At 47.9% G+C, this 26,694-nt stretch overlaps 1 protein-coding gene and 1 long non-coding RNA gene across 3 annotated transcripts in view; one reads left to right on the top strand and one right to left on the bottom strand.

Moving 5' to 3' along the window:
- The window catches only part of LOC139422609 (E3 ubiquitin-protein ligase RNF216-like), a 48,450-nt gene extending 25,087 nt beyond the window's left edge, over nucleotides 1-23,363 (top strand). Inside the window, exons 12-17 of the mRNA XM_071173754.1 lie at nucleotides 680-828; nucleotides 1,802-1,880; nucleotides 16,221-16,318; nucleotides 18,040-18,262; nucleotides 21,186-21,255; nucleotides 23,074-23,363. Of these exons, the coding sequence (XP_071029855.1) occupies nucleotides 680-828; nucleotides 1,802-1,880; nucleotides 16,221-16,318; nucleotides 18,040-18,262; nucleotides 21,186-21,255; nucleotides 23,074-23,363 (909 nt within the window). The remainder of the gene's footprint in view (nucleotides 1-679; nucleotides 829-1,801; nucleotides 1,881-16,220; nucleotides 16,319-18,039; nucleotides 18,263-21,185; nucleotides 21,256-23,073) is intronic.
- Nucleotides 23,364-23,430: 67 nt separating this feature from the next.
- On the bottom strand, nucleotides 23,431-24,089 carry LOC139421673 (uncharacterized). Of its 2 annotated transcripts, none has more exons than XR_011635664.1 (3): nucleotides 23,876-24,089; nucleotides 23,612-23,771; nucleotides 23,431-23,488 (listed from the first exon to the last, which is right to left on the bottom strand). It is a non-coding gene; the product is annotated as an uncharacterized lncRNA (long non-coding RNA). The 2 variants fall into 2 exon arrangements; XR_011635665.1 differs by lacking the exon at nucleotides 23,431-23,488 and having other exon boundaries at nucleotides 23,574-23,771; nucleotides 23,876-23,939; nucleotides 23,973-24,089.
- Between the last annotated feature and the right edge of the window lie 2,605 nt (nucleotides 24,090-26,694).

Raw genomic sequence — 26,694 nt, forward strand, 5'->3', positions numbered from 1 at the left:
AAGCAGGCTGTTAACAGGGTGTCTCTGTGTTCCAGTCCTCTCTCAGCTGTATGGAAGCAGGCTGTTAACAGGGTGTCTCTGTGTTCCAGTCCTCTCTCAGCTGTATGGAAGCAGGCTGTTAACAGGGTGTCTCTGTGTTCCAGTCCTCTCTCAGCTGTATGGAAGCAGGCTGTTAACAGGGTGTCTCTGTGTTCCAGTCCTCTCTCAGCTGTATGGAATCAGGCTGTTAACAGGGTGTCTCTGTGTTCCAGTCCTCTCTCAGCTGTATGGAAGCAGGCTGTTAACAGGGTGTCTCTGTGTTCCAGTCCTCTCTCAGCTGTATGGAAGCAGGCTGTTAACAGGGTGTCTCTGTGTTCCAGTCCTCTCTCAGCTGTGTGGTTGAGGTGTTAACAGGGTGTCTCTGTGTTCCAGTCCTCTCTCAGCTGTATGGAAGCGGGCTGTTAACAGGGTGTCTCTGTGTTCCAGTCCTCTCTCAGCTGTGTGGTTTAGGTGTTAACAGGGTGTCTCTGTGTTCCAGTCCTCTCTCAGCTGTATGGAAGCAGGCTGTTAACAGGGTGTCTCTGTGTTCCAGTCCTCTCTCAGCTGTATGGAAGCAGGCTGTTAACAGGGTGTCTCTGTGTTCCAGTCCTCTCTCAGCTGTATGGAAGCAGGCTGTTAACAGGGTGTCTCTGTGTTCCAGTCCTCTCTCAGCTGTATGGAAGCAGGCTGTCCCTGTTCCTTCCCGGTGTGCGAGTTGGAAAAGGTGTTGCCGGACACGGTGTTGTGTAAATACTACGAGAGACAGGCTGAAGAGGCCGTGGCCGCGACCTGCGCCGACGAACTAGTACGGTATGATGATACAAATACTAGACATAAACCTTCTTGTGATTGTCTAAAGGTCGGCCATGTTGTTCAGGGAGTTGGGTAACCATGGTATTACAAATACTAGAATGGACATGAACCACCTTGTGATGTCGATAGACGGACTATAAACCAGCCTTTAAACAAGATGGATGTTTAGACAATAGAATGTTCTAGAGACATGTCGATAGACGGGACTATAAACCAGCCTTTAAACAAGATGGATGTTTAGACAATAGAATGTTCTAGAGACATGTCGATAGACGGGACTATAAACCAGCCTTTAAACAAGATGGATGTTTAGACAATAGAATGTTCTAGAGACATGTCGATAGACGGACTATAAACCAGCCTTTAAACAAGATGGATGTTTAGACAATAGAATGTTCTAGAGACATGTCGATAGACGGGACTATAAACCAGCCTTTAAACAAGATGGATGTTTAGACAATAGAATGTTCTAGAGACATGTCGATAGACGGACTATAAACCAGCCTTTAAACAAGATGGATGTTTAGACAATAGAATGTTCTAGAGACATGTCGATAGACGGACTATAAACCAGCCTTTAAACAAGATGGATGTCAGACGACAATAGAATGTTCTAGAGACATGTGGATAGACGGACTATAAACCAGCCTTTAAACAAGATGGATGTTTAGACAATAGAATGTTCTAGAGACATGTCGATAGACGGACTATAAACCAGCCTTTAAACAAGATGGATGTTTAGATGTTTTACTGGGTTTTTGGATTTCTCCCTGAACAAGATGGCCGCCATTTTCAACTAAATTCTAGAACTTTGAAGGTTTATGACATCTAGTCATTTAATAGGATCTCTGTTGGTCTCTGTCTGTCTGTCTGTCTGTCTGTCTGTCGCTGTCTCTGTCTCTGTCTGTCACAGAAATGGTTTCTAGAATTTTCTGACCTGCATCGGTCTTTTCCTGTCTTTTATCTCCAGTTGTCCGTCCTGTAACTTCCCAGCGTTGTTGGATAAAGGTGTGTCGCTGTTCAGCTGTCCCAACCCTCGCTGTCGGAAGGTGAGTTGACACGCGTGTCGGATACTGTCCCTCAGTCGAGGTATAAATCACGTGAGATGGAACAAACTACCTTCTTAACAACACTATCAACAGGGCAGGTCCTACAGGCCCTAGTTTCTACCTTCTTAACAGCACTATCAACAAGGCAGGTCCTACAGGCCCTAGTTTCTACCTTCTTAACAACACTATCAACAAGGCAGGTCCTACAGGCCCTAGTTTCTACCTTCTTAACAGCACTATCAACAAGGCAGGTCCTACAGGCCCTAGTTTCTACCTTCTTAACAACACTATCAACAAGGCAGGTCCTAGTTTCTACCTTCTTAACAACACTATCAACAAGGCAGGTCCTACAGGCCCTAGTTTCTACCTTCTTAACAACACTATCAACAAGGCAGGTCCTACAGGCCCTAGTTTCTACCTTCTTAACAGCACTATCAACAAGGCAGGTCCTACAGGCCCTAGTTTCTACCTTCTTAACAGCACTATCAACAAGGCAGGTCCTACAGGCCCTAGTTTCTACCTTCTTAACAAGACTATCAACAAGGCAGGTCCTACAGGCCCTAGTTTCTACCTTCTTAACAAGACTATCAACAAGGCAGGTCCTACAGACCCTAGTAGAAGAGTAGCTGCTGCCTTGACAGGAACTAATGGGGATCCATAATAAACCCCAGGAAGAATAGCTGCTGCCTTGGCAGTAACTAATGGGGATCCATAATAAACCCCAGGAAGAATAGCTGCTGCCTTGGCAGTAACTAATGGGGATCCATAATAAACCCCAGGAAGAATAGCTGCTGCCTTGGCAGTAACTAATGGGGATCCATAATAAACCCCAGGAAGAGTAGCTGCTGCCTTAACAGGAACTAATGGGGATCCATAATAAACCCCAGGAAGAGTAGCTGCTACCTTGGCAGTAACTAATGGGGATCCATAATAAACCCCAGGAAGAGTAGCTGCTGCCTTGGCAGTAACTAATGGGGATCAATAATAAACCCCAGGAAGAGTAGCTGCTGCCTTGGCAGTAACTAATGGGGATCCATAATAAACCCCAGGAAGAGTAGCCGCTGCCTTGACAGGAACTAATGGAGATCCATAATAAACCCCAGGAAGAGTAGCTGCTGCCTTGACAGGAACTAATGGGGATCCATAATAAACCCCAGGAAGAGTAGCTGCTGCCTTGGCAGGAACTAAATGGGGATCCATAATAAGACTTTGTCCAGGATAGAGAGTTCACTAGGGATTCATAGACGTTGGGCCAGGATAGGGAGTTCACTGGGGATTCATAGACTTTGGCCAGGATAGGGTGTTCATAGACTTTGGCCAGGATAGGGAGTTCACTGGGGATTCATAGACTTTGTCCAGGATAGGGAGTTCATAGGCTTTGTCCAGGATAGGGAGTTCATAGACTTTGTCCAGGATAGGGAGTTCATAGACTTTGTCCAGGATAGGGAGTTTAGAGACTTTGTCCAGGATAGGGAGTTCACTAGGGATTCATAGACTTTGTCCAGGATAGGGAGTTCACTAGGGATCCGTAGACTTTGTCCAGGATAGGGAGTTCACTAGGGATTCATAGACTTTGTCCAGGATAGGGATTCATAGAATTTGTCCAGGATAGGGAGTTCACTAGGGATTCATAGACTTTGTCCAGGATAGGGAGTTCACTAGGGATTCATAGACTTTGTCCAGGATAGGGATTCATAGAATTTGTCCAGGATAGGGAGTTCACTAGGGATTCATAGACTTTGTCCAGGATAGAGAGTTCACTGGGGATTCCTAGACTTTGGCCAGGATAGAGAGTTTACTAAGGATTCATAGACTTTGTCCAGGATAGAGAGTTCACTAGGGGTTCGTAGACTTTGTCCAGGATAGAGAGTTCACTAGGGATTCATAGACTTTGTCCAGGATAGGGAGTTCATAGACTTTGTCCAGGATAGGGAGTTCATAGACTTTGTCCAGGATAGGGAGTTCATAGACTTTGTCCAGGATAGGGAGTTCATAGACTTTGTCCAGGATAGGGAGTTTAGAGACTTTGTCCAGGATAGGGAGTTCACTAGGGATTCATAGACTTTGTCCAGGATAGGGAGTTCATAGACTTTGTCCAGGATAGGGAGTTCATAGACTTTGTCCAGGATAGGGAGTTTAGAGAGAGGACGATAGTTATTAGCATCTGAGGAATCTCCACCCTTTTAGCAGTGGGAGGACATCAGCTGATTTCCAAAATGCTGGGTATGGAGATTGATCAAGAGACTCAAGTTGAAAATGTGAGCCTCAGGTTCAGTAATAATACCAGCTGCTGTCTTTAACAGGTAGGGGGTCCAGGTTGTCTTTAACAGGTAGGGGGTCCAGGTTATCTGGACCTGTCTTTAACAGGTAGATGTCCAGGTTGTCTGGACCTGTCTTTAACAGGTAGGGGGTCCAGGTTGTCTGGACCTGTCTTTAACAGGTAGGGGGTTCAGGTTGTCTTTAACAGGTAGGGGTCCAGGTTGTCTTTAACAGGTAGATGTCCAGGTTGTCTGGACCTGTCTTTAACAGGTAGATGTCCAGGTTGTCTGGACCTGTCTTTAACAGGTAGATGTCCAGGTTGTCTGGACCTGTCTTTAACAGGTAGATGTCCAGGTTGTCTGGACCTGTCTTTAACAGGTAGGGGTCCAGGTTGTCTTTAACAGGTAGGGGTCCAGGTTGTCTTTAACAGGTAGGGGTCCAGGTTGTCTGGACCTGTCTTTAACAGGTAGATGTCCAGGTTGTCTTTAACAGGTAGATGTCCAGGTTGTCTGGACCTGTCTTTAACAGGTAGATGTCCAGGTTGTCTGGACCTGTCTTTAACAGGTAGGGGTCCAGGTTGTCTTTAACAAGTAGGGGGTCCAGGTTGTCTGGACCTGTCTTTAACAGGTAGATGTCCAGGTTGTCTGGACCTGTCTTTAACAGGTAGGGGTCCAGGTTGTCTTTAACAGGTAGGGGGTCCAGGTTGTCTGGACCTGTCTTTAACAGGTATGGGGTCCAGGTTGTCTTTAACAGGTAGGGGGTCCAGGTTGTCTTTAACAGGTAGATGTCCAGGTTGTCTGGACCTGTCTTTAACAGGTAGATGTCCAGGTTGTCTGGACCTGTCTTTAACAGGTAGGGGTCCAGGTTGTCTGGACCTGTCTTTAACAGGTAGGGGGTCCAGGTTGTCTGGACCTGTCTTTAACAGGTAGGGGTCCAGGTTGTCTGGACCTGTCTTTAACAGGTAGATGTCCAGGTTGTCTGGACCTGTCTTTAACAGGTAGGGGTCCAGGTTGTCTGGACCTGTCTTTAACAGGTAGGGGGTCCAGGTTGTCTTTAACAGGTAGGGGGTCCAGGTTGTCTTTAACAGGTAGGGGGTCCAGGTTGTCTGGACCTGTCTTTAACAGGTAGGGAGTCCAGGTTGTCTGGACCTGTCTTTAACAGGTAGATGTCCAGGTTGTCTGGACCTGTCTTTAACAGGTAGATGTCCAGGTTGTCTGGACCTGTCTTTAACAGGTAGGGGGTCCAGGTTGTCTTTAACAGGTAGATGTCCAGGTTGTCTGGACCTGTCTTTAACAGGTAGGGGTCCAGGTTGTCTTTAACAGGTAGGGGGTCCAGGTTGTCTGGACCTGTCTTTAACAGGTAGGGAGGGGGTCCAGGTTGTCTGGACCTGTCTTTAACAGGTAGGGGTCCAGGTTGTCTGGACCTGTCTTTAACAGGTAGGGGTCCAGGTTGTCTGGACCTGTCTTTAACAGGTAGGGAGGGGGTCCAGGTTGTCTGGACCTGTCTTTAACAGGTAGATGTCCAGGTTGTCTGGACCTGTCTTTAACAGGTAGGGGGTCCAGGTTGTCTGAATATCCCAGTCCATGTGTATTTCATCACTGACATCATTACAGAATATCCCAGTCCATGTGTATTTCATCACTACAGAATATCCCAGTCCATGTGTATTTCATCACTACAGAATATCCCCAGTCCATGTGTATTTCATCATTACAGAATATCCCCAGTCCATGTGTATTTCATCACTACAGAATATCCCCAGTCCATGTGTATTTCATCACTACAGAATATCCCCAGTCCATGTGTATTTAATCACTACAGAATATCCCCAGTCCATGTCATCACTACAGAATATCCCCAGTCCATGTGTATTTCATCACTACAGAATATCCCCAGTCCATGTGTATTTCATCACTACAGAATATCCCCAGTCCATGTCATCACTACAGAATATCCCCAGTCCATGTGTATTTCATCACTGCAGAATATCCCCAGTCCATGTCATCACTACAGAATATCCCCAGTCCATGTCATCACTACAGAATATCCCCAGTCCATGTGTATTTCATCACTACAGAATATCCCCAGTCCATGTCATCACTACAGAATATCCCAGTCCATGTGTATTTCATCACTACAGAATATCCCAGTCCATGTGTATTTCATCACTACAGAATATCCCCAGTCCATGTGTATTTCATCACTACAGAATATCCCAGTCCATGTGTATTTCATCACTGACATCACTACAGAATATCCCCAGTCCATGTGTATTTCATCACTACAGAATATCCCCAGTCCGTGTGTATTTCATCACTACAGAATATCCCCAGTCCATGTGTATTTCATCACTACAGAATATCCCCAGTCCATGTGTATTTCATCACTAGAGAATATCCCCAGTCCGTGTGTATTTCATCACTACAGAATATCCCCAGTCCATGTGTATTTCATCACTACAGAATATCCCCAGTCCATGTGTATTTCATCACTGACATCACTACAGAATATCCCCAGTCCATGTGTATTTCATCACTACAGAATATCCCAGTCCATGTGTATTTCATCACTACAGAATATCCCCAGTCCATGTGTATTTCATCACTACAGAATATCCCCAGTCCATGTGTATTTCATCACTACAGAATATCCCCAGTCCATGTGTATTTCATCACTACAGAATATCCCCAGTCCATGTGTATTTCATCACTACAGAATATCCCCAGTCCATGTGTATTTCATCACTACAGAATATCCCCAGTCCATGTGTATTTCATCACTACAGAATATCCCCAGTCCATGTGTATTTCATCACTACAGAATATCCCCAGTCCATGTGTATTTCATCACTACAGAATATCCCCAGTCCATGTGTATTTCATCACTACAGAATATCCCCAGTCCATGTGTATTTCATCACTACAGAATATCCCCAGTCCATGTCATCACTACAGAATATCCCCAGTCCATGTGTATTTCATCACTACAGAATATCCCCAGTCCATGTGTATTTCATCACTACAGAATATCCCCAGTCCATGTGTATTTCATCACTACAGAATATCCCCAGTCCATGTGTATTTCATCACTACAGAATATCCCCAGTCCATGTGTATTTCATCACTACAGAATATCCCCAGTCCATTTCATCACTACAGAATATCCCCAGTCCATGTGTATTTCATCACTACAGAATATCCCCAGTCCATGTGTATTTCATCACTACAGAATATCCCCAGTCCATTTCATCACTACAGAATATCCCCAGTCCATGTGTATTTCATCACTACAGAATATCCCCAGTCCATGTGTATTTCATCACTACAGAATATCCCCAGTCCATGTGTATTTCATCACTACAGAATATCCCCAGTCCATGTGTATTTCATCACTACAGAATATCCCCAGTCCATGTGTATTTCATCACTACAGAATATCCCAGTCCATGTGTATTTCATCACTACAGAATATCCCCAGTCCATGTGTATTTCATCACTACAGAATATCCCCAGTCCATGTGTATTTCATCACTACAGAATATCCCCAGTCCATGTGTATTTCATCACTACAGAATATCCCCAGTCCATGTGTATTTCATCACTACAGAATATCCCCAGTCCATGTGTATTTCATCACTACAGAATATCCCCAGTCCATGTGTATTTCATCACTACAGAATATCCCCAGTCCATGTGTATTTCATCACTACAGAATATCCCCAGTCCATGTGTATTTCATCACTACAGAATATCCCCAGTCCATGTGTATTTCATCACTACAGAATATCCCCAGTCCATGTGTATTTCATCACTACAGAATATCCCCAGTCCATGTGTATTTCATCACTACAGAATTTCCCCAGTCCATGTGTATTTCATCACTACAGAATATCCCCAGTCCATTTCATCACTACAGAATATCCCCAGTCCATGTGTATTTCATCACTACAGAATATCCCCAGTCCATGTGTATTTCATCACTACAGAATATCCCCAGTCCATGTGTATTTCATCACTACAGAATATCCCCAGTCCATGTCATCACTACAGAATATCCCCAGTCCATGTGTATTTCATCACTGCAGAATATCCCCAGTCCATGTCATCACTACAGAATATCCCCAGTCCATGTCATCACTACAGAATATCCCCAGTCCATGTGTATTTCATCACTACAGAATATCCCCAGTCCATGTCATCACTACAGAATATCCCAGTCCATGTGTATTTCATCACTACAGAATATCCCAGTCCATGTGTATTTCATCACTACAGAATATCCCCAGTCCATGTGTATTTCATCACTACAGAATATCCCAGTCCATGTGTATTTCATCACTGACATCACTACAGAATATCCCCAGTCCATGTGTATTTCATCACTACAGAATATCCCCAGTCCGTGTGTATTTCATCACTACAGAATATCCCCAGTCCATGTGTATTTCATCACTACAGAATATCCCCAGTCCATGTGTATTTCATCACTAGAGAATATCCCCAGTCCGTGTGTATTTCATCACTACAGAATATCCCCAGTCCATGTGTATTTCATCACTACAGAATATCCCCAGTCCATGTGTATTTCATCACTGACATCACTACAGAATATCCCCAGTCCATGTGTATTTCATCACTACAGAATATCCCCAGTCCATGTGTATTTCATCACTACAGAATATCCCCAGTCCATGTGTATTTCATCACTACAGAATATCCCCAGTCCATGTCATCACTACAGAATATCCCCAGTCCATGTGTATTTCATCACTACAGAATATCCCCAGTCCATGTGTATTTCATCACTACAGAATATCCCCAGTCCATGTGTATTTCATCACTACAGAATATCCCCAGTCCATGTGTATTTCATCACTACAGAATATCCCCAGTCCATGTGTATTTCATCACTACAGAATATCCCCAGTCCATGTGTATTTCATCACTACAGAATATCCCCAGTCCATGTGTATTTCATCACTACAGAATATCCCCAGTCCATGTGTATTTCATCACTACAGAATATCCCAGTCCATGTGTATTTCATCACTACAGAATATCCCCAGTCCATGTGTATTTCATCACTACAGAATATCCCCAGTCCATGTGTATTTCATCACTACAGAATATCCCAGTCCATGTGTATTTCATCACTACAGAATATCCCCAGTCCATGTGTATTTCATCACTACAGAATATCCCCAGTCCATGTGTATTTTTGAGGGGTATTTGTTAGAGTAATGTCCAATAGCGTTGATTTGTTTGGTGCTCTGAGTTTCGGTCTTGTAGGGTCATTAATTAATTGAGCGAGATTCAGAGCCGCACAGTTCTTTAAAAGAGCCCGATAGTTTAAATCTCCTAGAATAATGAATTCAGAGTCATTTAGCTTGTGCAGGACTTCAGAAAGAGAGGTAAGCGTGTCTCCCGAATCCAAGGGGGGTCAGTGTCAGCCCAGGGCGGTCTGTGTCAGCCCAGGGCGGTCTGTGTCAGCCCAGGGGGGTCTGTGTCAGCCCAGGGGGGTCTGTGTCAGCCCAGGGCGGTCTGTGTCAGCCCAGGGGGGTCTGTGTCAGCCCAGGGGGGTCTTGTCAGTCCAGGGGGGTCTGTGTCAGCCCAGGGGGGTCTGTGTCAGCCCAGGGGGGTCTGTGGCAGTCCAGGGGGGTCTGTGGCAGCCCAGGGCGTTCTGTGGGTGGTGATGTGGAAGTCCTTATACAGTTGAAGTCGGAAGTTTACCTTAGCCAAATACATTTAAACTTAGTTTTTCACAATTTCTGACATTTAATCCAAGAAAAAATTCCCTGTTTTAGGTCAGTTAGGATCACCACTTTATTTTAAGAATGTGAAATGCCAGAATAATAGTAGAGTGATTTATTTCAGCTTTTATTTCTTTCATCACATTCCCAGTGGGGCAGAAGTTAACATTCACTTGATTAGTATTTGGTAGCATTGCCTTGAAATTGTTTAACTTGGGTCAAACGTTTCAGGTAGCCTTCCACAAGCTTCCCACAATAAGTTGGGTGAATGTTGGCCCATTCCTCCTGACAGAGCTGGTGTAACTGAGTCAGGTTTGTAGGCCTCCTTGCTCGCACACACTTTTTCAGTTCTGCCCACAAATGTTCTATTGGATTAAGGTCATGGCTTTGTGATGGCCACTCCAATACCTTGACTTTGTTGTCCTTAAGCCATTCTGCCACAACTTTGGAAGTATGCTTGGGGTCATTGTCCATTTGGAAGACCCATTTGCGTACAAACTTTAACTTACTGACTGATGTCTTGAGATGTAGTTCTCCCCTCTGTCCTGTAGATGGAGACAGAGCTCCATGACTGCTCTAGTCTTCCTCCCTGCATCTCTCTCTCTGTCCTGTAGTTCTCTCCTCTCTGTCCTGTAGTTCTCTCCTCTCTGTCCTGTAGTTCTCTCCTCTCTGTCCTGTAGTTCTCTCCTCTCTGTCCTGTAGTTCTCTCCTCTGTCCTGTAGTTCTCTCCTCTCTGTCCTGTAGATGGAGACAGAGCTCCATGACTGATCTAGTCTTCCTCCCTGCATCTCTCTCTGTCCTGTAGTTCTCTCCTCTCTGTCCTGTAGTTCTCTCCTCTCTGTCCTGTAGTTCTCTCCTCTCTGTCCTGTAGTTCTCTCCTCTCTGTCCTGTAGTTCTCTCCTCTCTGTCCTGTAGTTCTCTCCTCTCTGTCCTGTAGATGGAGACAGAGATCCGTGACTGATCTAGTCTTCCTCCCTGCATCTCTCTCTGTCCTGTAGTTCTCTCCTCTCTGTCCTGTAGTTCTCTCCTCTCTGTCCTGTAGTTCTCTCTCTCTCTGTCCTGTAGTTCTCTCTCTCTCTGTCCTGTAGTTCTCTCCTCTCTGTCCTGTAGATGGAGACAGAGCTCCATGACTGATCTAGTCTTCCTCTCTCCGTCTCCTCCTCCTCAGTGCATTCCTGGGGCTAAGTACACACTCTCTCTCTCTCTCTGTCTCTCTCTGTCTCTCTCTGTCTCTCTCTCTCTCTCTCTCTCTCTCTCTCTCTCTCTCTGTCTCTCTGTCTCTCTGTCTCTCTGTCTCTCTGTCTCTCTGTCTCTCTGTCTCTCTCTCTCTGTCTCTCTCTCTCTCTCTCTCTCTCTCTCTCTCTCTCTCTCTCTCTCTCTCTCTCTCTCACACACACACAGTGATGTGAGGAAGAGCTCAATACTACTCTCATGCCACGCCCTTCTTATCCTGCCCTCCCATTGGTTGAAACCAGTTTTCCATCCATGTCAAATGTGTTTCAGATCATGTTTGACCCAGATTCTCTTCCCTTGTTTCTGTCTGACCGACTGACACACACACTGTTTTCCACATGTGGTTATGAGATTTGTAGGGCGACAGTTAGCCTAGTGGTTAGAGCGTTGGACTAGTAACCGAAAGGTTGCAAAAACGAATCCCCGAGCTGACAAGGTACACATCTGTTGTTCTGCCCCTGAACAAGACAGTTAACCCACTGTTCCTAGGCCGCCATTGAAAATAATAATTAGTTCTTAACTGACTTGCCCAGTTAATTCAAGGTACAAAAAAATAGGCACGCTGCAAGGAGGCATGTGGCCTGAGCACTGCAGATGTGGCCAGGGCAATAAACTGCAATTAAATAAGTGTGTGTGTGTGTGTGTGTGTGTGTGTGTGTGTGTGTGTGTGTGTGTGTGTGTGTGTGTGTGTGTGTGTGTGTGTGTGTGTGTGTGTGTGTGTGTGTGTGTGTGTGTGTGTGTGTGTGTGTGTGTGTGTGTGTGTGTGTGTGTGTGTGTGTGTGTGTGTGTGTGTGTGTGTGAGTAGCTGCAGGTGTGAACATGACTGTATTTGTGAGGAGTCACACACACTTCAGCAGTATATCTGTGTTGGGGGAGCTCCTCTTTCCCCAGACCATGTGCTCTGACCGTACCTCTTTCCTCTCCCCAGACCATGTGCTCTGACTGTACCTCTTTCCCCTCCCCAGACCATGTGCTCTGACCGTACCTCTTTCCTCTCCCCAGACCATGTGCTCTGTCCGTACCTCATTCCAGAGAGCCAACTCCCCTCTCTCCCTCCTCCCCTCTGCCACACCCACAGCAGCTCCCACCCAATCAGATTGTGTGTAAAAGCCTTCTGTTTCCTTATAAGGGCTGTTCCTGCAGAGAGGAAGGGAGTGGACATCTGAATCAGAGGAGAGGATGAGAGACACACTGACTACACACACTGAATATACACACTCTCATATACACACACTGAATACACACACTCTCTCATATACACACACTGAATATACACACACTGATTATACACACACTGAATACACACACTCTCTCATATACACACACTGAATATACACACACTGATTATACACACACTGAATACACACACTCTCTCATATACACACACTGAATATACACACACTGAATATACACACTGAACACACACACTCTCATATACACACACTCTCATATACACACACTGAATATACACACTGAATACACACACTCTCTCATATACACACACTCTCATATACACACACTGAATATACACACTGAATACACACACTCTCTCATATACACACACTCTCTCATATACACACACTCTCTCATATACACACACTCTCTCATATACACACTCTCATATACACACACTCTCTCATATACACACACTCTCTCATATACACACACACTCTCATATACACACACTGAATATACACACACTCTCATGTACACACACTCTCATGTATACACACACTGAATACACACACACTGAATATACACACTGAATATACACACTGAATATACACACACTCATGCCCATCCTCTGGCTGTTGCCACAAGGGTGTGATATTTCACTGTCTTTATTCATCCACTCCTTTCCTCTCCTCTCTCCCTCCCTATTGTCTGGGTTAGCTAATGCTAACCCACTGCTCTGCTATCATGGAGACAGGCTCTATAGCGAACTGGCTAATGCTAACCCACTGCTCTGCTATCATGGAGACAGGTTAGCTAACTGGCTAATGCTAACCCACTGCTCTGCTATCATGGAGACAGGCTCTATAGCTAATTGGCTAATGCTAACCCACTGCTCTGCTATCATGGAGACAGGTTAGCTAACTGGCTAATGCTAACCCACTGCTCTGCTATCATGGAGACAGGCGCTATAGCTAACTGGCTAATGCTAACCCACTGCTCTGCTATCATGGAGACAGGCTCTATAGCTAACTGGCTAATGCTAACCCACTGCTCTGCTATCATGGAGACAGGCTCTATAGCGAACTGGCTAATGATAACCCACTGCTCTGCTATCATGGAGACAGGCGCTATAGCTAACTGGCTAATGCTAACCCACTGCTCTGCTATCATGGAGACAGGCTCTATAGCTAACTGGCTAATGCTAACCCACTGCTCTGCTATCATGGAGACAGGCTCTATAGCGAACTGGCTAATGATAACCCACTGCTCTGCTATCATGGAGACAGGCTCTATAGCTAACTGGCTAATGCTAACCCACTGCTCTACTAAGGCTATTTGTATTTTTACATTTTTATTTAACTAGGCAAGTCAGTTAAGAACAAATTCTTATTTACAATGACGGCCTGGCAAAAGGCTTCCTGCGGGGGGGACAGGGGCTCGGATTTAAAAAATCAATATGTAAAGGACAGAACACAGACACTGGACAGAGGAACACCCTGCTTTTCTTCTGGGGGTCCTGTAACATTAAGGAAGTTCTATGCAATAAAAAATATGACATGACATTTCATAACACTTTTGAACAGCGAGGAACTTGAACCTCTCGACCTGCTTCACCACAGCCCCGGCGATGTAAATGAGGGAGGGCGTGTTCAGACCTCCATTTCCTGTAGTCCATGATTTAGCTCATTAGTGTTGCTGACGTTGAGGGAGAGGTTGTTGTCCTGGCACCACACTTGCCAGGTCTTTGACCTCCTCCCTATTGGCTGTCTTCATCGTTGACGGTGATCAGACCATTCGTTGTGTGGTCGGCAAACTTAATGATGGTGCTTGGTCACGTAGTCGTGGGTGAGCAGGGGAGTACAGGAGGGGACAAAGCCTGGTGTTGAACGCTGAGCTGTCGTCAATGAACAGCATTCTCACGTAGGTGTTCCTTTTGCGGGATTTCTTTTAAGCGTCTGGATTAGTGTCCAGACTGCAGCTTTGGGCCTCCCGTTTGGTGCAGTGGTCATCGCAGTGAGACTCTGGGTTCGAGCCCAGGCTCTGTCGCAGCCGGGTGCGACCGGGACGTCCATGAGGCGACGCACAATTGGCCTCGTCCAGGTTAGGGAGGGTTTGGCCGGTAGGGATGTCCTTGTCTCATCACACACTAGCGACTCCTGTGGCAGGCCGGGCGCAGTGCACGCTAACTAGGTCGCAAGGGGCACGGTGTTTCCTCCGACACATTGGTGCGGCTGGCTTCCGGGTTGGATGCGTTAAGAAGCAGTGCGGCTTCGTTGGGTTGTGTTTCGGAGGACGCATGGCTTTCGACCTTCGTCTCTCCCGTTGTAGCGATGGGACAAGATAGTAACTAACTAACAATTGGATACCACGAAACTGAGCCGTTTAGCTCAGTGCGGACGTTGCCTGTAATCCATGGTTTCTGGTTGGGATATGTACGTAAGGTCACTGTGGGGACGACGACATCGATGCACTTCTTCTTAATGAAACTGAGTCCCCCAGATGTCCTTCAGCATGTTGAGCCGGTGGAGATGCTGTTACTAGGCAACCACGCAGTCAGGGAGGGATCACACTTCTGCTGCTGCAGTCTCTCTCTCTCTGTCTCTGTCTGTCTCTCTCCCTTCTTCCCGCTCTCTCTCTCTCTCTCTCTCTGTCTCTCTCTCTCTCTCTCTTTCTCTCTCTCTGTCTCTCTCTCTCTCTCTCTCTCTCTCTCTCTCTCTCTGTCTCTCTGTCTCTGTCTGTCTCTCTCCCTTCTTCCCGCTCTCTCTCTCTCTCTCTCTGTCTCTCTCTCTCTCTCTCTCTCTCTCTCTCTCTCTCTCTCTCTCTCTCTCTCTCTCTCTCTCTCTCTCTCTCTCTCTCCGTCTCTCTCTCTCTGGCGCTCTCTCTGTCTCTCTCTCCCTCGCTCACGCACACACACACAGTCACACAGTCACTCCCAGAGCCACAGCTAGCCAGTGTTTGAGGCAGCCTCTGCAGTGGTAGCGGCAGTAGCTAAATGCTGCTGTCTGTTGCAGTGGCTCGGGAACACTTGGTTTAGACAACTCCCTTTTTAAAACATTCTACTGGTTCTACTTTGCAACCCAGCCGTGCACTAGTTAGGAAGAGATTTCCTCCCCTCTCCTTTCCTCTCCTCTCACCTCTCCTCCCCTCATCTCCTTTCCTCTCCTCTCCTCCCCTCTCCTTTCCTCTCCTCTCACCTCTCCTCCCCTCATCTCCTCCCCTCTCCTCTCACCTCTCCTCCCCTCATCTCCTCTCCTCCCCTCTCCTCTCACCTCTCCTCCCCTCATCTCCTTTCCTCTCCTCTCCTCCCCTCTCCTTTCCTCTCCTCTCACCTCTCCTCCCCTCATCTCCTCCCCTCTCCTCTCACCTCTCCTCCCCTCATCTCCTTTCCTCTCGCCTTGCCTCTCCCCTCTTCTCCCTTCACCTCGCCTTTCCTCTCATCTCCCCTCTCCTCCCCTCTCCTTTCCTCTTGCCTCCCCTTGCCTCTCCCCTATTCTCCCTTCACCTCGCCCCTCCTCTCCTCTCACCTCCCCTCTCCTCCCCTCATCTCCTTTCCTCTCCCCTCCCCTCTCCTCCTCCTTTCCTCTCCCGTCCCCTATCCTCCTCACCTCTCCCCTCTCCTCACCTCTCCCCTCTCCTCACCTCTCACCTCTCCCGTCCCCTATCCTCCGCTCCCCTCCCCTATCCCCCTCTCCTCTCCCCTCGTTTCCATTATTTCTACAGTCTCAAGTCTCGGTATTGTGTCCTGGATGTTGGATGTTGTAACCTGTGTTGTGATTGAGACGAGGGAGGAGAACATGTGACCATCTCTGACATATTCATTTAGGGGGGAAAACCTAAACCTTGGATGCTACATTACTGTTTTTACTGAATCTCCCCTCCCTCTCTCCCTCCGCTACCCCTCTCCCCTCTCCCCCTCTCTCCAGGAGAGCTGCAGGAAGTGCCGTGTCCAGTGGAAGGAGCATGCTGGGAAGTCATGTGACCAGGTCATGGAACGAGATGAGATACGCATGAGGGTGGCCTTGTAAGTTACTGACCAGAGAGAGAGAGAGAGAGGGGTCCTTGCTATCTCTCCCTCATATGTTAATATGGTCCATGCAGGTGGCCTTGTAAGTGCCTGACCAGAGAGAGAGGGGTCCTTGCTATCTCTCCCTCATATGTTAATATGGTCCATGCAGGTGGCCTTGTAAGTGCCTGACCAGAGAGAGGGGTCCTTGCTATCTCTCCTTCATACACTATATATACAAAAGTATGTGGACACCCCTTCAAATTAGTAGATTCTAGTGAAGTGTACAATGACCTTGTTGACTCTGGGCTGTGATTGGTCACAGGGCCGTCCTAGTGACATACCAGCTCTGTCGTCTGTACAATGACCTTGTTGACTCTCTGGGCTGTGATTGGTCACAGGGCCGACCTAGTGACATACCAGCTGTGTCGTCTGTACAATGACCTTGTTGACTCTCTGGGCTGTGATTGGTCACAGGGCCGACCTAGTGACATACCAGCTGTGTTGTCTGTACAATGACCTTGTTGACTCTCTGGGCTGTGATTGGTCACAGGGCCGACCTAGTGACATACCAGCTCTGTCGTCTGTACAATGACCTTGTTGACTCTCAGGGCTGTGATTGGTCACAGGGCCGACCTAGTGACATACCAGCTCTGTCGTCTGTACAATGACCTTGTTGACTCTCTGGGCTGTGATTGGTCACAGGGCCGACCTAGTGACATACCAGCTGTGTCGTCTGTGCAATCACCTTGTTGACTCTCTGGGCTGTGATTGGTCACAGGACCGACCTAGTGACATATCAGCTGTGTTGTCTGTGCAATCACCTTGTTGACTCTCTGGGCTGTGATTGGTCACAGGGCCGACCTAGTGACATATCAGCTGTGTCGTCTGTGCAATCACCTTGTTGACTCTCTGGGCTGTGATTGGTCACAGGGCCGACCTAGTTGCGTTGAAAATGAGTGTTTCTAAATGGACGAACTCGGTTGGTTCTGTTTCGTTCATAGTGAATACCCCCCAGGTGTTAGTGCAGGCATGGAGCTAAACCCTGCTATGTGTCCTGTTCCTCTCACAACAGAGAGGGTACTGGGTAAACAGCTCTGTTTCCCGGATGACTGGGCAGAAAGTTTAGCAGGCGGGTGCTTCCTGTCTCTCCACACTAACACACACAGTGTTAATACACGCTAACACACACACACGCACACACACACACATACACTCTAAAACACACAGTGTTAATACATGCTAACACACAGACACACACACACACACACACACACACACACACACACACTAACACACACAGTGTTAATACACTCACTACAAACACACTTACCATACACGTCCAGTACTTCCTGTTGTTGCTGTCCACAGCTCCTCAGACTTCCTGCAGCTGACAGACAGGAAGTAGCCTGCCAGAACCATCAGATCTGACTATTCAGGGTCCTAACTAGGGTCCTAACTAGGGCACTAACTAGGGTCCTAACTAGGGTCCTAACTAGGGCACTAACTAGGGTCCTAACTAGGGTCCTAACTCCTCTCTATCCCCTACAGTGAGGAGCAGATGACAGCAGCTCGGGTCAGGAAGTGTGTGAAGTGTGGAACAGGTCTGGTGTTGGGCGCTTACTGGGGTCCTAACTAGGGTCCTAACTAGGGTCCTAACTAGGGTCTTAACTAGGGCCCTAACTAGGGCACTAACTAGGGCACTAACTAGGGTCCTAACTCCTCTCTATCCCCTACAGTGAGGAGCGAATGACAGCAGCTCGGGTCAGGAAGTGCGTGAAGTGTGGAACAGGTCTGGTGAAGTCTGAGGGATGTAACAGGATGTGGTGTCGTTGTGGAAGCTACATGTGTTACCTGTGCCGAGAGCCAATCAGTGGATACAACCACTTCTGTCAGCACGCCCGTTCCCCTGGCGCTCCCTGTAGGCACTGCCGCAAGTGCTCTCTCTGGACAGACCCCACGGTGAGCGCGCACACACACACACACACGAACACAGACCCCACGGTGAGCACGCACACACACACACACACACACTCCACAGTAACACACACACACATACTCCAAAGTAACACACACACACACACACGAACACAGACCCCACGATGAGCACGCACACACACACACACACACACACTCCACAGTAACACACACACACACACAGTAACACGAACACAGACCCCATGGTGAGCACACACACACACACACACACACACACACACACACACACAGTAACACACAGTAACACACACACACACACACAGTAACACACACCCACAGTAACACACACAGACCCCACTGTGAGCACACACACACCCACAGACCCCACTGTGAACACACACACCCACACACACACACACACAGACCCCACTGTGAACACTACCTATTATATACAGTATAATTCATAAAGTATTCAGACCAATTGACTTTTTCCACATTTTGTTACGTTAAAGCCTTATTCTACAATAGATTAAAACCATAATGTCATCACAATACCCCATAATGACATCACAATACCCCATAATGACATCACAATACCCCATAATGACATCACAATACCCCATAATGACATCACAATTCCCCATAATGACAAAGCAAAAAAACGTTTTTTATACATTTTTGCACATTTATTAAAGATAAAAACAGATACCTTCTTTACATAAGTATTCAGACCTTTTGCTATGAGACTCGAAATAGAACTCAGCTGCATCCTGTTTCCATTGATCATCTTTGAGTGGCTCAGCCAGAGCCCGGACTTGAACCCGATCGAACATCTCTGGAGAGACATGAAAATAGCTGTGCAACGACGCTCCCCATCCAACCTGACAGAGCTTGAGAGGATCTGCAGAGAAGAATGGGAGAAACTCCCCAAATATAGGTGTGTCAAGCTTGTAGCGTCATACCCAAGAAGACTCAAAGCTGTAATCGCTGCCAAAGGTGCTTCAACAAAGTACTGAGTAAAGGGTCTGAATACTTATGTAAATGTGATATTTCAAATTTTTATTTGTAATACATTTGGAAAAAATTCTTAACCTGTTATTGGTTTGTCATTATGGGGTATTGTGATGTCATTATGGGGTATTGTGATGTCGTTGTGGGGTATTGTGATGTCATTGTGGGGTATTGGGATGTCATTATGGGGTATTGTGATGTCGTTGTGGGGTATTGGGATGTCATTATGGGGTATTGTGATGTCGTTGTGGGGTATTGGGATGTCATTATGGGGTATTGTGATGTCATTATGGGGTATTGTGATGTCGTTGTGGGGTATTGTGATGTCATTATGGGGTATTGTGATGTCATTATGGGGTATTGTGTGTAGAATGAAAACATATTTAATCCGTCGGTGCAAAATAAATGTAGAAATCTATATTTCTAGTCTGCGTTGTCAAGGGCTAAAATAGAAGTCAGTTCTATTTCTGACGCAGATCACGCTGCCAGTCCTGCCTCTCCCATCTCCTCATTGGTTTATAGAAGCAGGTACCCACGTGACATCTCCTCATTGGTTATACCCACGTGGGTGACTGAAAGACAAACAAGGTCGGTGGCGATAATGCACCTAATTTATTAAATTTGCCAGTCGCAATATAACGTCCAGAGAAGAAGCCTAGAAACGATTCGGTTGACTGTTCCAAATCTCTCCTCGGGACCCCCAGTGTTCCAAACCTCTCCTCAGGGACCCCCAGTGTTCCAAACCTCTCCTCAGGGACCCCCAGTGTTCCAAACCTCTCCTCAGGGACCCCCAGTGTTCCAAACCTCTCCTCGAGGACCCCCAGTGTTCCAAACCTCTCCTCAGGGACCCCCAGTGTTCCAAACCTCTCCTCAGGGACCCCCAGTGTTCCAAATCTCTCCTCGGGACCCCCAGTGTTCCAAACCTCTCCTCAGGGACCCCCAGTGTTCTCAAACCTCTCCTCGGGATCCCCAGTGTTCCAAACCTCTCCTTGGGGACCCCCAGTGTTCCAAACCTCTCCTCAGGGACCCCCAGTGTTCCAAACCTCTCCTCAGGGACCCCCAGTGTTCCAAATCTCTCCTCAGGGACCCCCAGCCATTCCAAACCAACAAAGAGCTAACACGCTAGCCATTCCAAACCAACAAAGAGCTAACGCGCTAGCCATTCCAAACCAACAAAGAGCTAACGCGCTAGCCATTCCAAACCAACAAAGAGCTAACACGCTAGCCATTCCAAACCAACAAAGAGCTAACACGCTAGCCATTCCAAACCAACAAAGAGCTAACGCGCTAGCCATTCCAAACCAACAAAGAGCTAACGCGCTAGCCATTCCAAACCAACAAAGAGCTAACGCGCTAGCCATTCCAAACCAACAAAGAGCTAACACGCTAGCCATTCCAAACCAACAAAGAGCTAACGCGCTAGCCATTCCAAACCAACAAAGAGCTAACGCGCTAGCCATTCCAAACCAACAAAGAGCTAACACGCTAGCCATTCCAAACCAACAAAGAGCTAACACGCTAGCCATTCCAAACCAACAAAGAGCTAACACGCTAGCCATTCCAAACCAACAAAGAGCTAACGCGCTAGCCATTCCAAACCAACAAAGAGCTAACACGCTAGCCATTCCAAACCAACAAAGAGCTAACGCGCTAGCCATTCCAAACCAACAAAGAGCTAACACGCTAGCCATTCCAAACCAACAAAGAGCTAACACGCTAGCCATTCCAAACCAACAAATAGCTAACACGCTAGCCAACCAAGGCGTTCTTGGCCAACAGCTAATTATAATAATATGATATGGCTTTCAGCCATATCCAAACCGTCTTAGTATGGGTGGTTCCCGGGAATCGAACCCACTACCCTGCCGTTGCTAGCACCATGCTCTACCAGCTGAGCTTACAGGGGACCAGCTAATGTGTGTGTGTCTCTCTACAGCAAGATGACGAGCGCATCATTCAGGAGATTCAGAAAGAGGGCGAGAAAGAGCTCAACAAGAAGAACGCAGGTCAGTGCGTTTCTTTATAAATCCCAATGCTGTAATACTGTTCTTCTGGAACTATGGGTGATCTACTAACAGCTATCACCCTGACTATCACCCTGACTAACTGCTATCACCCTGACTAATAGCTATCACCCTGACTATCACCCTGACTAACTGCTATCACCCTGACTAACTGCTATCACCATGACTAACTGCTATCACCCTGACTAATAGCCATCACCCTGACTAACTGCTATCACCCTGACTAACAGCTATCACCCTGACTATCACCCTGACTAACTGCTATCACCCTGACTAACTGCTATCACCCTGACTAACTGCTATCACCCTGACTAACTGCTATCACCCTGACTAACTGCTATCACCCTGACTAACAGCTATCACCCTGACTAACAGCTATCACCCTGACTAACAGCTATCACCCTGACTATCACCCTGACTAACTGCTATCACCCTGACTATCACCCTGACTAACTGCTATCACCCTGACTAACTGCTATCACCATGACTAACTGCTATCACCCTGACTAATAGCTATCACCCTGACTAACTGCTATCACCCTGACTATCACCCGGACTAACAGCTATCACCCTGACTAATAGCTATCACCCTGACTAACTGCTATCACCCTGACTATCACCCGGACTAACAGCTATCACCCTGACTAATAGCTATCACCCTGACTAACTGCTATCACCCTGACTAACTGCTATCACCCTGACTAACTGCTATCACCCTGACTATCACCCTGACTAACTGCTATCACCCTGACTAATAGCTATCACCCTGACTAACTGCTATCACCCTGACTAACTGCTATCACCCTGACTAACTGCTATCACCCTGACTAATAGCTATCACCCTGACTAACTGCTATCACCCTGACTATCACCCTGACTAACTGCTATCACCCTGACTATCACCCTGACTAATAGCTATCACCCTGACTATCACCCTGGCTAACAGCTATCACCCTGACGATCACCCTGACTAACTGCTATCACCCTGACTAACAGCTATCACCCTATCACCCTGACTAACTGCTATCACCCTGACTAACTGCTATCACCCTGACTAACAGCTATCAACCTGACTTTCACCCTGACTAACTGCTATCACCCTGACTAACAGCTATCACCCTGACTAACTGCTTTCACCCTGACCAACTGCTTTCACCCTGACCAACTGCTTTCACCCTGACCAACTGCTTTCACCCTGACTAACTGCTATCACCCTGACTAACAGCTATCACCCTGACTAACTGCTATCACCCTGACTAACTGCTATCACCCTGACTAGCAGCTATCACCCTGACTAGCAGCTATCGCCCTGACTAGCTGCTATCGCCCTGACTAACTGCTATCGCCCTGACTAACTGCTATCGCCCTGACTAACTGCTATCGCCCTGACTAACTGCTATCGCCCTGACTAACAGCTATCACCCTGACTATCACCCTGACTAGCAGCTATCACCCTGACTAGCAGCTATCACCCTGACTAGCAGCTATCACCCTGACTAGCAGCTATCACCCTGACTAACTGCTATCACCCTGACTAACTGCTATCACCCTGACTATCACCCTGACTATCACCCTGACTAGCAGCTATCACCCTGACTAGCAGCTATCACCCTGACTAGCAGCTATCACCCTGACTAACTGCTATCACCCTGACTAACTGCTATCACCCTGGCTAACTGCTATCACCCTGACTAACTGCTATCACCCTGGCTAACTGCTATCACCCTGACTAGCAGCTATCACCCTGACTAACTGACATTTCTCTCTCTCTCTCTCTCTCTCTCTCTTTCTCCCTCTCAGAGACTTCAGGGAAGAGAGTGGGCCCGCCCCCGGAACCTGTGGTGGTTGCTAAGCGACCTCGAGCAGCCCCCCCTCCGCAGGCGGTGCGAGCGCCCTTATTGGTCCCTCCTCGTGTCATTCTGCCTCATCGCCAGCCCTTGCCCCCCGCCCCCTACGTGCCCCCGCTCCTCCACCTGCCCCCCCTCAACTACCACCCTCCCCTCAACCAGGTCAACAACAACCTGAACAATATAGACGTCAACATGCCCATGCACTATGGACCCCCCCCTCGCTACTACAGACACCTATAACCCCCCTCCTCCTCCTCTACTACAGACACCTATAACCCCCCTCCTCTACTACAGACACCTATAACCCCCCTCCTCCTCCTCTACTACAGACACCTATAACCCTCCTCCTCCTCTACTACAGACACCTATAACCCCCCCTCCTCTACTACAGACACCTATTACCCCCCTCCTCCTCTACTACAGACACCTATAACCCTCCTCTACTACAGACACCTATAACCCCCCTCCTCCTCCTCTACTACAGACACCTATAACCCCCCTCCTCCTCTACTACAGACACCTATAACCCTCCTCCTCCTCTACTACAGACACCTATAACCCCCCTCCTCTACTACAGACACCTATAACCCCCCTCCTCCTCCTCTACTACAGACACCTATAACCCTCCTCCTCCTCTACTACAGACACCTATAACCCCTCCTCCTCCTCTACTACAGACACCTATTACCCCCCCCCCCCCCTCGCTACTACAGACACCTATAACCCCCCTCCTCCTCCTCTACTACAGACACCTATAACCCTCCCCCTCCTCTACTACAGACACCTATAACCCTCCTCCTCCTCTACTACAGACACCTATAACCCCCCCTCCTCCTCTACTACAGACACCTATAACCCCCCCTCCTCTACTACAGACACCTATAACCCTCCTCCTCTACTACAGACACCTATAACCCCCCTCCTCTACTACAGACACCTATAACCCCCCCTCCTCTACTACAGACACCTATAACCCCTCCTCCTCCTCTACTACAGACACCTATAACCCCTCCTCCTCTACTACAGACACCTATAACCCCCCTCCTCCTCTACTACAGACACCTATAACCCCCCTCCTCCTCTATTACAGACACCTATAACCCCTCCTCCTCCTCTACTACAGACACCTATAACCCCCCTCCTCTACTACAGACACCTATAACCCCCCTCCTCCTCTACTACAGACACCTATAACCCCCCTTCCTCCTCCTCTACTACAGACACCTATAACCCCCCTCCTCCTCTACTACAGACACCTATAACCCCCCTTCCTCCTCCTCTACTACAGACACCTATAACCCCTCCTCCTCTACTACAGACACCTATAACCCCCCTCCTCCTCTACTACAGACACCTATAACCCCTCCTCCTCCTCTACTACAGACACCTATAACCCTCCTCCTCTACTACAGACACCTATAACCCCCCTCCTCCTCTACTACAGACACCTATAACCCCCCCTCCTCCTCTACTACAGACACCTATAACCCCTCCTCCTCCTCTACTACAGACACCTATAACCCCCCCTCCTCTACTACAGACACCTATAACCCTCCTCTACTACAGACACCTATAACCCCCCCTCCTCTACTACAGACACCTATAACCCCCCCTCCTCCTCTACTACAGACACCTATAACCCTCCTCCTCTACTACAGACACCTATAACCCCCCTCCTCCTCTACTACAGACACCTATAACCCCCCTCCTCCTCTACTACAGACACCTATAACCCCCCCTCCTCCTCTACTACAGACACCTATAACCCCTCCTCCTCCTCTACTACAGACACCTATAACCCCCCTCCTCCTCTACTACAGACACCTATAACCCTCCTCCTCCTCTACTACAGACACCTATAACCCCCCTCCTCTACTACAGACACCTATAACCCCCCTCCTCCTCTACTACAGACACCTATAACTCCTCCTCCTCTACTACAGACACCTATAACCCCCCCTCCTCCTCTATTACAGACACCTATAACCCCCCTCCTCCTCTACTACAGACACCTATAACCCCCCCTCCTTTACTACAGACACCTATAACCCCTCCTCCTCCTCTACTACAGACACCTATAACCCCTCCTCCTCTACTACAGACACCTATAACCCCCCTCCTCCTCTACTACAGACACCTATAACCCCTCCTCCTCCTCTACTACAGACACCTATAACCCCTCCTCCTCCTCTACTACAGACACCTATAACCCCCCTCCTCCTCTACTACAGACACCTATAACCCCCCCTCCTCCTCTACTACAGACACCTATAACCCCTCCTCCTCTACTACAGACACCTATAACCCCCCTCCTCTACTACAGACACCTATAACCCCTCCTCCTCCTCTACTACAGACACCTATAACCCCCCTCCTCTACTACAGACACCTATAACCCCTCCTCCTCCTCTACTACAGACACCTATAACCCCCCCCCTCCTCTACTACAGACACCTATAACCCCTCCTCCTCTACTACAGACACCTATAACCCCCCTCCTCCTCTACTACAGACACCTATAACCCCCCCTCCTCTACTACAGACACCTATAACCTCCCTCTCCTCTACTACAGACACCTATAACCCCCCCTCCCCCTCCTCTACTACAGACACCTAGAACCCCCTCTCCCCCTCCTCTCCTACAGACACCTATAACCCCCCCCCTCCTCTACTACAGACACCTATAACCCTCCTCCTCCTCTACTACAGACACCTAAACCCCCCCTCCCCCTCCTCTACTACAGACACCTATAACCCCCCTCCTCCTCTACTACAGACACCTATAACCCCTCCTCCTCCTCTACTACAGACACCTATAACCCCCCTCCTCCTCTACTACAGACACCTATAACCCCCCCCCCCTCCTCTACTACAGACACCTATAACCCCCCTCCTCTACAGACCCCTTCTCGTCCTCCTCTACTACAGACACCTATAACCCCTCCTCCTCTACTACAGACACCTATAACCCCCCTCCTCTACTACAGACACCTATAACCCCCCTCCTCCTCTACTACAGACACCTATAACCCCCCCTCCTCTACTACAGACACCTATAACCTCCCTCTCCTCTACTACAGACACATATAACCCCCCCTCCCCCTCCTCTACTACAGACACCTATAACCCCCTCTCCCCCTCCTCTACTACAGACACCTATAACCCCCCCTCCTCTACTACAGACACCTATAACCTCCCTCTCCTCTACTACAGACACCTATAACCCCCCCTCCCCCTCCTCTACTACAGACACCTATAACCCCCTCTCCCCCTCCTCTACTACAGACACCTATAACCCCCCCCCTCCTCTACTACAGACACCTATAACCCTCCTCCTCCTCTACTACAGACACCTAAACCCCCCCTCCCCCTCCTCTACTACAGACACCTATAACCCCCCTCCTCCTCTACTACAGACACCTATAACCCCTCCTCCTCCTCTACTACAGACACCTATAACCCCCCTCCTCCTCTACTACAGACACCTATAACCCCCCCCCCCTCCTCTACTACAGACACCTATAACCCCCCTCCTCTACAGACCCCTTCTCGTCCTCCTCTACTACAGACA

Source organism: Oncorhynchus clarkii, chromosome 12 (assembly GCF_045791955.1).
Source record: "Oncorhynchus clarkii lewisi isolate Uvic-CL-2024 chromosome 12, UVic_Ocla_1.0, whole genome shotgun sequence".
NCBI classification, from domain to species: domain Eukaryota; kingdom Metazoa; phylum Chordata; class Actinopteri; order Salmoniformes; family Salmonidae; genus Oncorhynchus; species Oncorhynchus clarkii.